Raw genomic sequence first — 19528 nt, 5'->3', positions numbered from 1 at the left:
TGAACATGGATGAATTTAAAAAATGATGGTGAGTGAAAAAGCAAAACTACAAACAACATAAAAACAGTGTATTTATGTGTATGAGTCCAATTATACACAAAATCAAGTGAAGAATATACACCCATTTCATAATGGGGGATACCCAGGAGGAGAATGGGACTCGTGGTAAGGATCCAAGGGTATTATCCACCCTGTAATATTCTACTTTTTATTTAAAGAAATGGATTTGAAAAAAATATCAAAAAATGTTAAGGAGAATCAATTCTTAGTTGTGGAAATATGGATATTTGTTATAATACTCTCTGGACTTTTCTGTATATTTTTCAACTTCTTGATTAAAGATCTTAATTTGATTACCAATTTAAAATATTGCATTTGCTACAACTTCAGTATCTTAAAACCGTACCTCAATTCTGAAATCACCATTTTATTCGTCTCACAGCAGCCAATGTAACTGTCTTCCTTGTCTGACAAAATACTCATCTGATGCTTAGAAAGAGATGATTTAAAACCAAACATTTCTCTTTTTAACTGCAAGTTTAAAAACAAACATATATAAACTTATAATATCTATGTTACCATTTGTTTTATGACAAACCCCAAGTTTGAAAAATTGTGTTTGAAAAATTTAATAGAAACAATCTAACACTTATCAATAGGAGAATGTATATATTCATCATGAAATATTAACATAATGGAAAAACTACAATAGTTAAAATAAACCTGCATCATATAAATTATTATGGAGACATCACATAACATAATATTGAGTGAAAAACAACAGAAACACATGTAGTATTTTCAAAAATCCACTGAACTATATATATACACATATTTCTAGATACATTCATATATGACAATATTTAAAATACGGAGGACACACATGCATTTCAGAATAGTGGCTACCTCTGAGGAGAGAGGAAGGCAATGGAGAGCTAATGAGGTATATAAATAAAGCTTTATTTCCCTATAAAATTTTAATCTAAAAATATCTGAAGTAGATATCAATATGTTTCCCAGATTTAGCAAATATGCTACATTGGTCTCTATATATATTCCATATGTTTGAAGAAATAGAGAATTTTTTAAATTAGTTGTGAAAAGGGGCAAGGTAAGCACTTACTGACTACTGCCTTCAAACTGTAACTAAATCACACTTTCTGGAAATAGAAAAAATTCACATTTCCAAACCATGTCACACAGGATCAAGCATGTATTACCACACCACTTTGAGAATCACATATCAAGTAATTCTTGACACTGAGTTAAATGGAAGTATCAATTTAAAATGAATACTACCTAATCTGATTACTATCAAATTTCAAAAGCAAACAGGACATTAAAACTCTAAGCAAATAATCAGTATTCTAGGAAAGTAGATACAGCAGAGGGATGAGAACCAAGAATCATACATCCTAGTTTTAATTTTGCCACTAGCTAGCTGGACAAATTATTTACTTCCTTGAGTACATTTCTTTACCAATAAAATGATGATAGCAAACCAGATGATTACTAAGGTCCCTTTCAGCTTCATAATTTCACGACAGTTTAAAATTGGTAAGCGTCTACCATCCATCCAAATGTGAAACTAGCCATGACACATTTACCTACCTTTCTCTCATCTCACTTTTATTTTGAACCTATCAATAACAAATTTCTAACACAAGTATACTTACCTTCTTCCTAATCTCCTAGTTATAATATGGTCATCTATAATATGGTCATCTATATAACTCATAGAGAAGCTACTACCATACAAACATTTTAATGTTCTGTGCAATTCTAATAGGTATATGAAAAGTTAAACAACATAGTCAATAGGGAGCTGCAGATTAAAACCACAGGGTGATACCAGTTCATACCCACTAAGATGACTATAATCAAAGTGACAGACAGTAACAAATGTTGGCTAAGATGCAGAGAAACAGAAATCCCCATATATTACTGCTGAGAATGTAAAATGGTGCAGCCACTTTGACAACAGTTTGGAATAAATTTACTCATTTGACTCAGCAATTCTACTCCTAGGTATCTACTCGAGAGAAATATGTGGACGGAGACTTGTACACCAATGTTCATGGCAGCATCATTCATAACAGACCAAAAGCAGAAACAACCCAAATATCCATATATTGGTGAATGAATAAATCAAATGTGGCATATCCATGTAAAAGAATAATATTCAATAATTAAAAAATAAATAAATACTAATATACATCACAACGAATGATCCTCAAAAACAGGACAAATGCAAAAGACCATATATAGTATAATTTCATTTATATGAAATGTCCAGAAAAGACAAATCTCCAACAGAAAGTAGATTAGTGGTTCCCCAGGAGTGAGGGTGAATACAGGAACTAATTATAAACGGGCACAAGGGAACTTTTGGAAATGACAGAAGTGTTTGAAAACTGGATTGTGGTAATTGTTCCAAAACTTGTCAATTTACTAAAAATCACTGAAACATTACACTTAAAATGGGTGAATTTTGTGGTATGTAAGTGTTACTTCAATAAAACTATTCTTTGTTTTTAAATTTGGTGCCATTCTTATACATGGTGACTGAGAGACTGAGAAAGGGTGGAATGGTAGAAAGGAAAGTGCAGGGGAAAAAAAGATCAGAAAAGAACTGATGACTGAAAGTAGACATGTAAAGGAAAAAAAACAGAAGGTAACAAAGCAACAACAAAATGATCTCTAATAAAGCACTTTGGTAAACTTTTCCTTGTCACACATACTTACTGGCATCTGGGACATAATTTTTTCCAAACTTCTCAGTTCCACCCTTGAACTTTCTATCTCTTGCTGACACAAATCCAGTCGCTCATTCTGTGTTGCAATACGAACCTTTAATTCTCGATTTTCATTCATTAGAGAAAATTTTTCTCTAAGTACTTCATCCTTGTCCTCTAACTCACTCTCTAGCTTCAGAATATTTTGTCTAGATTCAGTTAGTTGCGCCATGACTTCGGAATTTTTCACTGCCATGATCCTTAATTTTTCTTTTCCATTATTACTTTCTTCTTTCAACTGCCTAAGAAACAAAAATGAAAATATGCATTCATTTTCAATAATCATATTTAGTTAATCTACTTTTAAGATATTTTAAGGCTTAATTCTGAAATAACAATACTTGCTCACATTCACTAAGTGCCTACCTTCTGCAAGCTAGGGACTCACGACTTAATGTGGTTGGCGCGACTGTTACACCCTGCTCACAGGTGAAGAAAATGAAGCAAAGAAAGCTTACAAAACTTGCCCAGTGTCTCACAGTAAGTAGTTGGGCAGAATAACCCCACTATCTTGGAAGCATTTCTGCTCCCTTTTTAAAAGCGTATGACAGGAAAGCTAACTCCAAAATCCTGACACATTTTGCAATACAAAGAAGTTTCAGATAGTATAAGGAAAAATCATGAATTATTAGCCACAATTCTAAAAGACAGAGTCTAATTAACTATTAACAGATTACAAGGCAGTAATATTTTTTAATATCTATGTGTATCTATAAAAACATGTCACACATTTGAACAATCTAATGTTTAGAACCGTTATTGTATTTTATCAGTTCCTCTTTTCACACTTTTAACATCCTTGAAATGAGAAGGTTGTATTAGTGATTCTTGATGATATTAAGAATACGTATTTTACTAACTAGCTAATGCGGTCACACTACAAGGACATCGTGTTTGTGCTAATTTTTTCTAAATATACTTAAAGCAAATATGTTGATCATATTACTTATATTTACAAGTATATTAATATCAACACCATGCTTCATTCATTTAAAATCCTAACTTTATAAATAGAAAACAATTTCAGTTACAATGCCTATATCTTTCTATAAAATTTAAGGCCATAATTATAGTATTCAAAATATTCTATTTTAAAATGTTTCAGCTTTTCTCTATTTCCACACAAAAATCCTTTTCTACAACAGGATACTGTACCTTAATTTCTCTTTCAGAATTTCAAGTTCACTTTTATATAGACCACACTTTTCCTGTAGCCTTTTATTTTCTTTTTCACAGTTAATTAGATTTTTCTCTAATATTTCTTCTTCAGCTTGAACCTAAAACAATAATTTGTTTTACACACTAATGAGATCATAAGTTTTAGGTGTTTCAAACTAAAATGTAGTGATTTCAGAAATAAGCAAGAGAGGGGAGTAAGTGTTCCACAAGTTTAAGTCCCCAGCCTTGTAGTGAAAGGAGCAAAGTGAACTTCCTAGGCAGTAACAAAGAACAAGGAGGTGGATGCTACTACCTGTCCAGAAAAGGTTAAGAACCTTCAACAGAGGGACAATGGCACTACTACCTGAAAGCAGAAGTGCTCTAGCATCACGTGGACAAGGCAAGCAACTCACGTAAAGATGCTGCATCAAGTTACTACAGAATAATGTGACTTTAGTGCAAATGTTTGAGAGAGGTAATTTTTGAAATTTTAGCCACAGAACACCCCAGTGAAATCGCAGCCCCAAATTTAAGATAGATAAAAGTCAAGCACCCAGGTTTGAGTAGGGGGAGGGGAGGACTGGACAGATCTGCCCCACTTCCATTGTTGTATCTATCTAACTACAGGTCTCTGCTGAGCAGTTTGAAACTCATAATCCTAAGGAGAAGTGTAAAAAAATATCTCTTACATTTTCCTGTCTTTCCTCTGTGAAGTCCTCCCTCTCCCAGAGGATGTTCCCCCACTAGGTACTCTATCCTACCTCCCCCTCCAGATTACCCTAGGAAGAAATCCCTTCTACAGTATTTCATTCCCACAGGGGTCTTTTCCAAGACTTTCAAAACAGTGACCTTACTAATTCACACTTCAGATTTCCGTATCTAATGGGCTCTTGATTTTATTTTAAACAATAATATTTCTTTCCTCTACCCTCTACGTTTCCTTGAACAGAATTTATAAATATTAGTTAAGGACATAAAGAATTTATCTGAATAACATTTTGAACATCCAACATGTGGCCTCCCTCTAAACAGGGTTATTATCTCGTATTACTTGAAGATACTCAATGAATGTAATTAAGCCACTATAAGGCTACATAATCTACTCTGCCTTCATTTTCACTGAGGTGATGGGAACAAATTTCTTGCTTTTACGTCTGCAGCTCCAGGCTCTGCTCATTCACTCCACCTTTCTCTGTACTTTTTTCCTTCTCTTATCTTCATTCTTTTTTCCTTATTTGGATAAAAAGTTTCAGCTCATTATAAGAAAATTGTGATTATACTTAATTGTTATAAATTCTTTGTTTTAATGATTTTATTATGAATGAGATCATAAAAATTACTCCCTGCTTTAACCATAAAGATATTCTACTGATGTCTGTTTTTATTTTCAGAATATGAACAGTAATACAAAACACTGAATTTGCACAACTGTGTCTTACCTTTTCTAGTTTCTCAGCCACTTTTTCTTTATAATGTTGGAAAGCTTTACTCAGCTCTTCAGCATTATATAGAGCTTCATTCCTTTGTCGTTCAGCTCTAAAATTCAAAAAGGGATAATCAATAAAAAAGTAAAGAATGCTCTGCACTAGTATATTTAAGTTTCAAAGTAACCTGTATTTAATTGTAAGGAATAACTAGAGAAGCAGATTTCTCTGTGCTAAAAAAGAGTATAAGTACAGGATCTCGTGGTGGCTCACAGCAAAAGAGAATCTGACAGTGAATGTATGTATGTTCATGTATAACTGAAACATTGTCTCTACAATGGAATTTGACACATCATTGTAAAATGACCACAACTCAATTTAAAAAAAAGTTTAAAAAAATAAATAAAAATAAAACATCAAGTAGCTTAAAAAAAAAAAGAGTACAAGGCTTAAAAACAGCAAAATGAAGATTAGACTACAATAATCTCCCCACTCTAACAATATGAAAAATAAAATATAACATAGAACACTTACAAACATAAACTTGGAAACATACATACATTCTGTTGGTAATTTTTTCTCTGTCTGCCAAAAACAGATTAGGGATGTAGCCTGAGGCTATTTAATAAATTTTCAAAGATCAGGTATTACAGAATTAGTCCACTGTCCAGTATATTAAAAATACTCAGTTAATTCTGTGATCTTTGCAAAGGCCAATTAAATTTTCAAAAAGGTATTTCAACAGTAACTTCTATTAATACAAGATATAAAATCTGAACAACAAAATCCAACCACTACCAAGCACTGTCTTAGTCCATCAACGCTGTGGCACCTCATAGCTGACCCGGACCTTTCCTCGTACTTCTCACACTGAATTGAGACTACTAGGCTGGAACTTGATCAGCTTCATACTCACACCTAAAAACTTTTCTATATTCAAGCCTATTTTCATCAATTCCTTTGAAGTTAGTGATTCTCCTCTTATTCAAGGTGAATTCCTTTATCTATACTCTGGACCTTAGCTCTTCCCTTTCAGGAACTTACTCTATCTTCTATATCCTTAGTCTCCTCTCTATTAGCTCACAAACTCAAGTGAAAGTATCTCTTACTTCCTGAATATATGTGGTTCTTAAGTTTGGATAGCAACTGTGGATATAAGAGATGTCTACTTGGTTCCAAGTTTCAGATAAAAAAATAGAGTTTAAACAATAAGGGATTTATTTGAAAATCTAAGAGAATATATTCCATTCCTTAGCTGGCAGAGCTTGAATTCAGAGAACCTGCATTGCTCACTTAAACAGACAAAAAGCTCAACAGATATATTGCTTTCCTCTGCCATCCATCCTTTCAAGCTAAACTTATCCACTTTACACGTACCTACCCTTTCTCACCACCAATTTTTTTAAAAAGGTCATGATATTTTCAGCCACACAGAAAAGAATGGATAAATATATCCAGCTACTAGCAACCCAACTTTCATGAATCTTAAGTCTTTGCTATTTTTGTTTCATGTAGCCTTCTTTATTTTAGGTAAATAAAACATTACAAACATTACAGAGTTGCGGTCCTTCTGTGTTCGCCTCCAAATCCCATTCCCCTGACTTCTTCCACAGAGGTAACCCTAGTCTGACTTTGTTTTTTAATTACGATACATTTTGTACATTCACATGTTAACCTAAAAATCCACAAATAGTACATCATAGTTCATCTATTCTAATACAAATACTGTTTTCACATTTTTTAACATCTCTAAAACTGATACGTATTTTATGACTGATAGTATGTCACAGTTTCATGGTGATATTTTTTCTTAGTGATTATTAAAATAACAGTGCATCTTAAAATCTGTGGAATCTTACATTCAATGAAATATTGTAGCCTTTTTTCCATGTTTTACACTTTATATGAATGGCATCCTTCTGCAGAACTCTTTTGTTTGTTATCAGTATGTTCACCCATGTGACTATGGTTCAGTTTTTAAAATCAACTATATACTATTCTGTTGTATAAATACGATCATTTGTCTTCTTTTTCTAAGTTGATAGACATTGAGGTTGATTCCAGCTAATACAAACAACACTGCAATGAACATTCCTGTGCACAGTTCCTGGGCAATACGTGCAAGAGTTTCTTTAAGACAAATAACTAGCAGCTGAACTGCTAGACATTTTCCAAAAGGTATTTCAAAGTTGAAGGTACTAAGAAAGTGCACCTCCAATTTTATTAAATCCTTTAAAAAAAATCAGTACAGCAATTATAACAATTTACTCTCCCAACCAGAAATGTGTATGAGTTTGTTACATCACATCTTCATCCACACTTAGATTGAAGCAGTATAGAAAAACAATAAAATAGTAACCTAATTAAGCCTCCCAACAATCTGTAATAAAGGCAGTTCCCCAAGAATGAGCCAGGGAAAGGTTAAGTAACTTGGCCAAGAACTCACAGGTTATAGGGAATGGAATCTGTTTCCAAAATCTTTCTAGCTTACTGCTCTGCACTACTACCTCGGGCATGGATTTCAATCCAGTGGGCCCTAGCACCACAGTGTTTGGGTTCAAATTCTACCTTTACGACCTTCTAACTGGTGACCTTAACTTCTAATTCAGTTTCTTCAGCTATAAAATGAGTATATTAGTGATCGCATGTGCTTGAGGAATAAGTTATAAACCTAAAGCATTTAGAAAAGTGTTTACACACAAAAATGCTCATTAGGGTATTATAACTATCATCAAATTAAAAACTTTTGTCAACCTAATGATGACTGTAGCTTTACAACCTCACTGTAGTTTTAATTTGCATTTCTGATGACAGCAAGATTAAGCAACTTTCATGTTTCATTGGCCATTTGAGTTTCCAGTCCTTTACCTCTTCAGATTCTGTCTTCTGTTACTGGATTTTCCCCTGCTTTTCTCACTGATTCATGCGAGTTCTTTACAAATTCTGGATACTAATCTTTGTGAACTATATTATTTGCAGGTATTCTCCCAAGCATCTGGCTTGTCTTTTTTACATCTTAATTGATGTGTTTTATACAACAGAGGCTTTTATTTTAATGAACTTAAAATTAAGCAAACTTTCCCTGTATAATATTTATGCCTTCTGACTCTCATTTTAAAATATTCTTCCCCATCATGAAACAACCTAGAAACTATTCCCCTGTATTTTCTCTTAAAAGTTTTACCTTCACAATTGGGCCTTTAATGCATCTGTAATTTTTTTTTTAAATGCAGGTACAGTATGAGGCAAAAAAACCTAATTTTTTAATCAATAATCAATTCTCCCAGCATCACTTTTTGAACTTTAAAAAAAAATTTTAAATCAGTACACCCTTAATGTGGATTCACCACTTTTTGACACTTTGCCACCATTGCCTTTTATCTCTCACTTGATTTTTTTGCACTAAACTGTATGCTAGAGTAATTACTTTACCCCTAAATACTTTAGCACGTTATCGCCTAAGAATACGAATGTTGTTTCATATAACCACAAGTATCTACCAAACATACGAAATCTAAAATTGATACAGTATCACTGTCTAATACACAATTCCCATATAAATTTTATCAATTATCCCAATAATTCCTTTATAGAATTTTCTTTCTTCTGATCCAGGATCACACACTGCTCCTAGTTATCAAGTCTCGTTAGTCTCTTTAATCTGGAACATCTTCTCCGTTTTTCTTAGTCTTTCATGACACTGACAATTGTAAAGAATAAACAGCTGTTTTACAGAAGACCAACCTGAGCTTGTCTGATGTTTCCTTGTGATTTAATTCAAGCTATTCATTCTTGAGAGGCATAGCACATAAACGGTGCTGTGCCCTTTTCATTGTATCACATACGAAACACATGTCAGTTCGTCCAGCACCTTAATTACTGATTCTTCCATCCTTTGCCCTGATTCGTAATGGCACCTGTTACATACCAAGTTTCCACTGTATGTGTGCTTGCTTTAGAGTCTCTGTTCTGTATCACTGATCTTTTTATTCCTGTAACTGTATCACACTGACTTAATTAGCATAACTTTCTAAGTCTTGGTATCTATAGGCATGTTCTCCCCCTTGGTCCACAGCTTCAAAATTGCCTTGTTTGTTCCTGGACCTGGGTTCCATATGCTTTTTAGGGTCAGTTCATTAAGTTCTACCAAAAATTCTATTTGGATATTGATTGGAAATATACTGAATGTATAAATTATTTTAGGAAAACATGACACCTTTATATTAGGTTCCCATCCAGAAAAATGGTATATACCTTATTAGTTAGATCTTAAGACTTTCAATAAACCTTTATGACTTTCTCCATTGCACTATGTCTTTTTATTCTGATGTTTTGACATCTGGGGCCTTACTGACCCTAGGAAAACTGGCACTCCCCAGGCTAGCCAATTCTCAGAGACAGTAAACTCCTCACCTGGGCATGCACCTTTCACGTGCAAACTAAGTAATCCAGAGCCCACTCCCCATTCCTCTATCTGGCTCTTACGCTCTGGGCCAAAATTCCTCAGACCAGGTACCAGACAACTCAGGACAGTCTTACACTTCAGCCCACTGAGAGTATTCACGCTAACCAATCCAAAGGCTGCTTACCCTACCTCAACCATTTCTTCCCACAGAAACCACAGTAATATCTCTTTTCATGTTTTCCTCAATTCTCTCTGCCTCCTAATCAACCCTAATACTTCTCTGTATGGTCTACATGACATGTCATGTCTCCTACTTCTAGAAATCTGTGAGTATAAACACTTCTTTCATGACAGCATTTTCCATGTCTGCATGTCTTTCCAGATCTGATGAAAACACATCCTGAGAACATTTTTAAAACTCCACTAAGAGCGTACCAATCTTCTGTAAGTTTTTTCATATTTAACCTACAGTTTTTACTTTAATTTTTTATTGAGTAAAGTGCTCAAGTCTGAGGTGAATGAATCTGTATATATGTATATACCAACATAACTACTATCCAGATCAAATATAGAATATTTCCAGCACCCAAAAGGCTCCCTGTACACCCTCTCAGCCAATACTCTTTACCCAAAAAGGTACACACCATTTGTATTTTTAATACCATATATTAATTTTGCCTATTCTTGAGTTCTTAAGGAAATACACAGCATTCTTTTACATCTGGTTTCCTTTGCTTAACATTGTATCTGTGACATTCATCCCTATTGTTAAATACCTATAGTTGCTCTTGTTCACTGATGCCTATACTTCATAATGTGAATATAATATTACTTATTGATTGATTCTATTGTTGATGAACACTTAGCTATTATGAATAAAACGACTTTGAGCATCCTTGCACATGTCCTTTGACAGATGCAGGCCTTCATTTCTGTTACTTATGTTTAGCTTTAGTAGATACTGGCAAACAGTTTCCCAAAGTGGTTCTATCAATTTATACTCCTACTGGAAAGGTATTAGAATTCCAGCTGCTCCACAACATTCAAAACTTGACACTGTGAGTCTTTCATTTTAGCCACTGTGGCCCATAATGGGACTGTTTCCTTTTGTCATCATCATCTTAATTATTTTACTTTCTTGTGGACAAGTTTCTGACTAGTGACTCAGTATCTTTACAGGCTAGACATCTAGTAAAGTATTCAATTTATTCTCAAGTTAGTTTTGTTAAACTTTATTTTGTTGGAAAATAATTTAGTCTAAGTTTTCAAATGTATTATGCTGAAATGGTTCATAGTATTTGGTCTTATTTCTTAAATCATAGCTAAATCTGTAACTTAGGAGTCCCTTTTCAATTCCAATATTGTTTTTTGTGTCTTCTCTCCTGGATTAACCTTGTCTGATGCCCATTATCTTGGTCACTATGAAAAGAACCAGATTTAGGCTTTGGGGATTCTCTATTGTTTCTTTGCTTTCTATTTATCATTTCACCCTTAAATATTTATTATTTAATTACTTATATTTTTCTTTTGAGGTTTTTTTCTTTTATGTCTTTTTCCTGACTATATAAATTGCATGTTTTAGCTCATTCATATATTAATTTTAATATATGCACAGGAGGCTAAGTTTTTCCCTTAAGAATATCACAAGCTGTGATATGCAATATGTTTTACATCACTGCTTCAGGTTTTCTAATTTTCATCATAATTCACATTATTATAATGTAAAATCTCATTAAACTAAAAAACTTATAATCTTTACTAGTTTAAAAGTTAACTGACATTCGAAGTTAATGGTTATACGGTCAAAACTACCTATAAAACTTTATCTTAGGGCATGGTTTATACAAAATAGGTATTTTGGCATTACTTACATATTCCGAAAGGAGACCCAACCACATTTACAAATTTTATTTAATTTCAGAAGTAAGTAAATAATCATTACCTAGCTTTAAGGAATTAATACCAATTCAAAATACCAATAACATAAAGTCCACATGTGAAAATTTTAATGGAAATTTTTTTTTAATTATTGGTCAAAAAAAAAAAAGAACACTAAATTATTCTACTGCCAGATTTCTAAAAATTTTCCACTTCAAAAACCAGGTAGAATTTTAAATAGGCATAATATATTTTCCCCCTATAAAAACAATTATTTGCTTTAAAAACGCATACCTCTTTCCTTGTTTACTTTGTTCAAGTAAGTCTACCTTCAACTTTATACATTCCTGTTGGGATTTCTGCAAACTCTGTTCCTTTTCAATCACCATTTTCTGACTCTGCTCCAATTTATCTTCTGCCTCTCTATAAAACAGATTTTTTTAAAGGCTGTTGAAGAGATTATTCCAGGTAGGCAAGAATAGTTCAACTTTAGGAATTCTATTACCTAAATCACTCAGTTAAGAGAAATAAATATTTAACAAGAGATAGAAAAAAGGCATATTCATCACTTGTCAACTATGGGTTTTTATAAGGAATAAAGGGATATTTCTATCAAATGATTAATGTATCTGAAATAAAAGCTTATATCCTATTTAATGATCAGATACTAGAAGCATTATCATATCATACCATCTTAGTCTTTTTTAGCCTCCATTTTACTACATGTATCCTGCAGCCAAGAGGAAGTATGATGGACCAAAAATAGATTCAACAAGTTCTAAGACAGTCTATAGACCACTATAGATTTATTGGGGTGGTGGACAAAATTTAATAAGATATGTCAAAGAGTAGGAAATAAAAATTTTAAAGCTATAAAAAGTCTGTTTACCTCAAAACTTTATCTTGGGCTGAAACTTCTGCTTCCAAATTTATAATCTGTTCTTCTAAGATTGGCACATTGGCTGCCTGTTGTTCAGCAGATTCAAGCATAGAAACCTAAAACAAAAACAACTTTTAGAGTACTTTCCTCACAAAATACATTAATCTACTTGGTCTTTAGGTTTTTACCATCTGACAGGGGGTGGTACTCCTCAGTTGTTGAATTGTGAAACGCATCCTGTCTACTGATCTACATGGCCACGCCATCGTCACAAGCCAGTCTCAGCAAGAAAAACAAAGTATTTCTCCCAGAAAGAAGTTGTAAAATGTAGAAATGCAACAACAACCAAAAATCAGAATACTGAATGTAGAGTGCAGTTAAATGCCTGAACAAATTCTTTGTGATTTGATCATTCTAGAAATCTATCCCAGAAATAATCCCAAACACCAAAAAAGCTTTATGTTCACTGCAGCAGCTTTTCTCCTTCGGCTCAGTTGTTCTGTTTGAAAAATACACACACACACACACAAAAATAAAAAGCTCCCATTTTAAAACAGTCTATCTATAAAAGCAAATAGTGAAAGCCTTACCATGGCCTTCTAATCCTTCCTGAAGTTATCAACAGTATCGTGAAGCATAGCCCTGCCCTTAGATATGTCATATGTATGTATAGCTATACACACACAAACACAAATATATAGACACGTGTGTTCATTTCATAAAAAACAATTATTACATTTTTATGTGTTTGTGTGTGCGTGTTGCTCTGTAATGTTTTTCTGCCACTAAATAAATTAGGTAAGTTTTTGAAATGACTGTGCAGACACCATTGTAAGTGCCTTCACACATACTGTACCACTTAAACCTAACAATGGTACATAAAAGTCAACTTTGCATTTTGTACTGATATATTTACCTAAAAAACAAAAAGCTCTGTAGCAATCCATTGCACAGATATAGCATGATTTACTTTATCGTGCCTCTATCATTGGACATTTTGGTTTCTTCTAATTTTTTGTATCATACAGCAAAATACAGGAAACCACTTAAACGGGTATTATTAATTAAATTATGGTTATACTCACATAAGTAAACATCATGCTACCATAAAAAAATGACAGTTGTAAAAGCTAAGTAAGTACATCAGAAAATGCTTTGACTACGTAAGAAGTAAAACACAGGAAAAAAGAAAACTATTCGAACAGTCTGGATTCAACTATGTAATAAACCAATTAGGTAGTTCCTAGATGGTGGAAACTGGTTATTTTTCTCCCTTTTCTTTTTTCTATTTTAAGCTTTCAATATGAGAATTTATTATTTCAAAGAGGAAAATAAGCAAGCTACATCTCCTTTCTACAAGAAGTAAAACCATACAAATTGGTAATCTTTAAATTTTTAGAAACTATGACTTATCTAAATGCATAAACTACACAAGTTCTCCTACTTTTCAGATATTAAATTCACATAAAACTGATTCTATAACATGTTGATACTATATTATCATAATAAAAATTATTATGCATAACACACTAAGGCAATACAATGAACATTTTTCCAATTATAAATCCTAAAATGATTAGAATTATTTTCTGTTGGCATAGTCACCACTTCAAGAAACATACTTTTGCTCTTGACTGAGTTAATTCAAAGTGAACAGATTCTATTTTAGTCATTAAAGAATGATTCTGTGAGACCAAACAAGCATTCTGTTGCCTAAGTTTATTAAGTTTCTCTCGAAGACTTTTGATCTCCTGATCCACAGAGGCAGAAGATGAAAAAGACATCTGAAAAATGAAAAAGAACAATCTATTTTAGATTATTTCAGTAGGCATTACATGTCATTAATGGAAATAATGAACAATTATCAATAAAATGATTAAGCAGTTTGGAAAACTGAATTAAGACATTTAGTCAGTGTTGGTGGGGATACGTGAGACAATCAGGACTCTCTCCTCCACTGCTGGTGAACATGTGCATAACTAAGCACAGCTTGGAAAACAGTGGTACACTTTCGAAGAGTTCTTGATGTCATCCAGTAAAGCTGAACATGCTAAGACTCAACAATATTACCCCTGGGTATAAATCTGGTAGAAGCTTTTGCACCTGAAGATTAAAGATGTAAAAACAATAAAATCCCAAATGTCCACCAAAAACAAAATGGATAAATTATTCTTTAACTGTACATATGTTTCTATTATATTCTTTTGAATATACATTTTAAATTATTTTAATTTTCATGAGTTGAGGTTTTCAAAATGATTTCAATTTTATTTTTTGAATAAGTTATATACTTATGCAATTAAAAAGTCAGAACTATATAAAAGAGTACATACAGAAGGATCATTCCCATCTTTAGTAGACAGGCAACCATCTTTACAAGTTTCATGCTTATGAATTTTTTTATAACAACAGACAGCAAAAAATAGTAAACTCCTGAAAAGGAGAGTTATTGAAGGTGTTAATCTAGACTTCTAGTGTTTCCACCTGCATATACAAGCAACACAAATTACTCAGTCCCCACAGCTCCTTATGCAAAAACCAACATAGTACATATGGTGCTCTGCATCTTACATTTTTCACTTAAAAAATTTATTCTGGAAATCTCTTAACAATCAATTTAGTGAGAAATTCCTATTCTTTTTTTTTTTTAACCCCCTCAGCTACAATTTCCACTGCATGTTTATTCGTCCAGTATTACTAGACACTTGAGCTATTTCTAGTCTTCTGTTATGAAAAACAATGCCTTATTCTGTACTTGTGCAGGTGTACCTGTATAAGGTAGTTTTCCAGAAAAGGGATTTCTAAGTTAAGGGTAAATGCATTTGTGATTCTGGTAAATTTTACCAAATGCCTCTCCATAAGGGTTGTATTACTTTGCATTTCTACCAGCAATGTATGAGACTGCCTATTTCCCTCTAATAGCGCCAACAAATAGTGTCAAATATCTGGATGTTTAATAATTTGGTAGTGAATTTCTCTTATTATGACTGAGATTGAACACCTTTTTATTTGTTTGAAGATCATTTTAATTTCCTTTTCCATTCACGTCTTTTGCCCATATTTCCACACTGGGTTGTTGATCGTTCCTTCTTTCTAGGAGCTCTTTATATACTAAAGAGATTAACTCTTTGTCTTTAATAGGCATTACCAATACTTTGTCCCCTCCAATTTGTCATATGTCTTTTGATTTTGCTTATGGTAAAATTCAGTGATTTCAACGAAGGCATATATATAATAAAAACAATCAGCAATTCAAATTAGAATAGATATCACATTTCCCAAAGTTACATAATCCTTGTAGGCACGGAATTTGAATTTATTTTCTAAAATGTAGGCTCAGATAGCTTCATCAAGCAGCTTCCTTAAAAAAGAAAATCTCAGTTGTTGGCTTTCTGAAGAGGGAAGAGCAAATTTTTATCAAAAAAGATTACAGTGTGCATATGCAACCATATGTATATATGCATGCTGGCAGAGGATTAATAAAAAAGAAGAGCATGGAAAAGGAGATAAAAGGGTTGAGTAAGGAAGAAGAGTACACACAGCGAGATAGATAATATGACTACATAAAAAAGAGGGAGAGAGAGTGAGTTCCAGATCAGGAAAGACATCTAACATCATCCACAAAATTTAGAGATAATGAAAGGAGCACCAGATCCAGGCTAACCAGTAAGTATACTGTAACGACTTAATAAATACTGATTACCTATTACGTGCGTGGTACAGTGCTATAATCAAGAGGGTTACAATTTACTTAAGAAAACAAGATACTTAATTGCAAAAAGGTAGTAAATATATAAGCTTAAAAATAGGATGTACCAAAATAACTACTCTCTAACTTGTTAGGACAGAACAAGAACCACTATATTTAAATTCAGAGTCTTGAGCACTATAGTAAAAGACTATGGAAAACATGAATAAGTCATTTGAAGAAAAAACTCAAAAAGAAAGTATTTCAAGTAGACAGGTCTAAAACTAAAACTCTTTTAAGTAAACAGAGCTAAAAACAATAACCTTATCTCTTGGCTTTTTTTGAAAATCAGTACCCCCATTGGGCATCTTACAAATTTTTTTATAAGGTGAGTAATTCAAAAGTCCAAGCTGGCTAGGCTGAGAAAGATCTTCCAGAATAAGCCTTTCACACCTTGAGAGATTAGAGGCATAATCCGAATTTTCACTTGGACTAACACTAGAAAAAAAAAAAATACATTTCAGTTATTCGATACTTAAGTATTCACTCTAAATTCCTATATACTTAAAAAACAAAGGAAAGAACTTGAAATGCTGCTGGAAATCAGATGCTACAAATGAACTTAAGGTATTTCATAACTTTAAAATAAACCATAATTAGTTTTAAACTAGCAATCTATGTATTTCTAGAGCCTCTATGCTAAGGTTACTTAAGTTTCAAAAAACAGTCATAATAATAAAAGATTAACTAAGCACAAACTTGTATTTTATACGCTGAGTCCCAATATATTAAAGGTTTTAATATGTAAGTGTTTCTCTAATAGTTCTACTTTTTCCCTAAACCAAGAGTTATATTCAAAATTATAGAACATTGTTTCCTATTCCGGACACATCAGAAACATAGTATTTAATAATGAAATTCATACATTTTACATTCATAAATTAATGTCATAGTCAGAATTCCATACGTAATTTTACTTAACTCACCTGGATAACTCTTCTCCTAAACTCTGTAAGCTCCATTCTGTTATCTTCAGTTCATGTCTTAAGGAAGCAACATTTGCACGCAAACTTTCTTCTTCATTGTCTTTATTATAGTAGTCTGATGAACTAGATTCCATTTCTTTAAAAAAGAAATGAATTTCTCGTACCCTGCCTTAAAGAATCTGTGGTGTCAGTCAAAATACTCTCACTCTAATAAAATTTAACTCATCATTTTTCTATTTCAAATGTCGTTAAATCTTTCATGGTAATTTAAAACAAAACCCCCAGCAACAATCAACTTCTTTGCAGTGTAAAGCCATAACGGAAAGTTCAATAGCATTTCAATGAATCCATTTTTCATTATAGCCAGGGTATAGTTAATATAGTTCCCCTTTACTAAGCACCTTTAATCTTTCTAACAATTGTGTAACTAAGTATTTTCATCCCATATTAAAGATGAAGAAACTAAGAATGAGACGAACTAAATAACTTGTTCAAGGTTACACAAACGGTAAACCGCAGAACCAAAACCTGAACCTAAGTCATCAAGAGCCAAAGACCCTTTAACTGTCACGCTGCATTTTCCTTATTACAGACTAACTTCAACATGAAGTGTTTGCACTTACACAATCACGTTACAAGCTCTGAACGTCTAACAAAATTGGTATCATTAAAATCATTCATATTTTCTTAAAGGTAATTTATATCAGATAAAAGTTATCCCGATCTCCCATTCACTATGCTTATAAAATTTAAAAATCATACACACTCACATCACAACCAGAGATCAAAATGACATTAGCAGAATTGTTAACTCACAGAAATATATGAGGTTTTAAAGCTTTTGTTTCTTCAACTGATGGGTATCTTTAGGGTTGTGAACTTCTCTAAGTACCTTTGTACACAAAAACCATGATAAAGGACCACATTCTATTAGTAATAATAAATATATAATTATTATATATTAAGACACATATTATTAATAATACAATTAAAATGAAGGCTTTGTAATCTCCACTACACCTTTCTGTATATCTTAAAATTACATTCCTCTTTCAGATCCCATTTACCTTTATCATTGTAATATCTCTTTCATCACCCTTCTAGAATGCTGACAGCATCTCAAACTCCAAAAGGTTAGGAGTCCTGTGTATTTTGTTCAGGACTGTAAAGCACTTAAGAGAAACTCAATATTTTCCTCGAATGATGGTTACTAAACTGCGCTTCCTTCTCACGCAGCTAAAATAACATGACAAATTTATTCCTCACTCAAAATGTAGAGAGTAAGATCAAAAGAAAACTCTCACCTTATTGTTAGAAACTGTGGCAGGAAATTAAATGTTATGGAATCTTTGTAGAGAAAAAAATGTTTCTATCCTCTTTCCTCGTTTCCACAAATTTGCTTCGGCTTAAATGAGAAGACTCTCCCAAACAAAAGTCAACGGATCGGTCCCCATTCTGCTTTACCTTTGCAACATCTCTAGCTCCCTACAGGGCGGTGAAGGGAAAAAGGGGGTAAAGGAAATTTGGACAAATTCTAAAATGCCACTCGATATCATGATTCAACCAAATCCACGTACGTGGGAAAGCCCCTCAGGTACCTACAGGCCCCAGGAACAACGCGTGTGCAGGTGCACACGCACACGCACACGCACACCCTCCACGCAGAAGAACAAGCGCTCATCCCTGCCCGTACGGAGATGGGCTGCGGTGGGAAAGGCCTCCTCATGCAGGAAGGAGGTGCTAACTTTACAGTTACTGTCCTGTATCAAGAACGCTCAATTTGACAAAACCGGTTCCCCTGGAAGAAGCGGAGGAAAACATGACAGCTTCCCCTCCGACTTCTCTTCAGCTAAAATACAACCCTGCAGAGCAGCGAGCGCGGCAAGGCCGAGGACCAGACGAAACGCATCCAAGGGACGGAGAGGGAGCGGACCCGAGCTCCCCAAGGCGGGCCGCTTCCCACCCTCAGAGGCGGCCGCTCGCCACCGAGGTCGCGGTGAGAGACCCACCCGACGACGGCGCACGCCGCGCTCCGGTCTGCGTTCGGAAACCTCGGACCGGCTCGCGGGCCCGGGCGTGGAACCCCCGACACAGGACGCGGGAAAGCAACGAGCCCCAGCCACGCCGAGTTCCAACCGCCGCGGGAGCCGTTGGGGACGCGCCTCCTCGGCCGCAGCCCCGCCCCCGGCGCAGGCCGTGCGTGGAGCGGCGCCGGGCACGGGGCCTGTCGGGACTTGAGGTCCGCGAGCGAGGCCCAGCCTCTCCCCCAGAACTACACTTCCCACAGTCACCGCCGCGACGCCCATTGGTGGGA

At 34.2% G+C, this 19528-nt stretch overlaps 1 protein-coding gene across 29 annotated transcripts in view; it reads right to left on the bottom strand.

Moving 5' to 3' along the window:
- The window catches only part of CCDC18 (coiled-coil domain containing 18), a 133796-nt gene extending 115102 nt beyond the window's left edge, over positions 1–18694 (bottom strand). For 22 of the 29 annotated variants that reach the window (XR_012509093.1, XR_012509097.1, XR_012509094.1 and 19 more), the window contains exons 1-10: positions 18519–18694; positions 17215–17350; positions 16552–16726; positions 14163–14324; positions 12550–12656; positions 11955–12083; positions 5393–5489; positions 3951–4072; positions 2746–3037; positions 407–531 (exon numbers count right to left, since the gene is read on the bottom strand). Coding sequence is in view for 13 of the 29 variants with exons in the window: in XM_074369965.1 (XP_074226066.1) it covers positions 407–531; positions 2746–3037; positions 3951–4072; positions 5393–5489; positions 11955–12083; positions 12550–12656; positions 14163–14324; positions 16552–16726; positions 17215–17348 (1343 nt within the window). In the remaining 16 variants the exon portion in view is untranslated. Of the gene's footprint in view, positions 1–406; positions 532–2745; positions 3038–3950; positions 4073–5392; positions 5490–11954; positions 12084–12549; positions 12657–14162; positions 14325–16551; positions 16727–17214; positions 17351–18030; positions 18107–18518 lie in introns of those variants that run through there. The other 7 variants (XM_045513196.2, XM_045513199.2, XM_045513202.2 and 4 more) reach the window with 7 other exon arrangements.
- Between the last annotated feature and the right edge of the window lie 834 nt (positions 18695–19528).

The sequence above is a fragment of the Camelus bactrianus genome, chromosome 9 (genome assembly GCF_048773025.1).
Source record: "Camelus bactrianus isolate YW-2024 breed Bactrian camel chromosome 9, ASM4877302v1, whole genome shotgun sequence".
Lineage (NCBI taxonomy): Eukaryota > Metazoa > Chordata > Mammalia > Artiodactyla > Camelidae > Camelus > Camelus bactrianus.
This window is presented reverse-complemented; position numbering and strand designations above follow the sequence as displayed.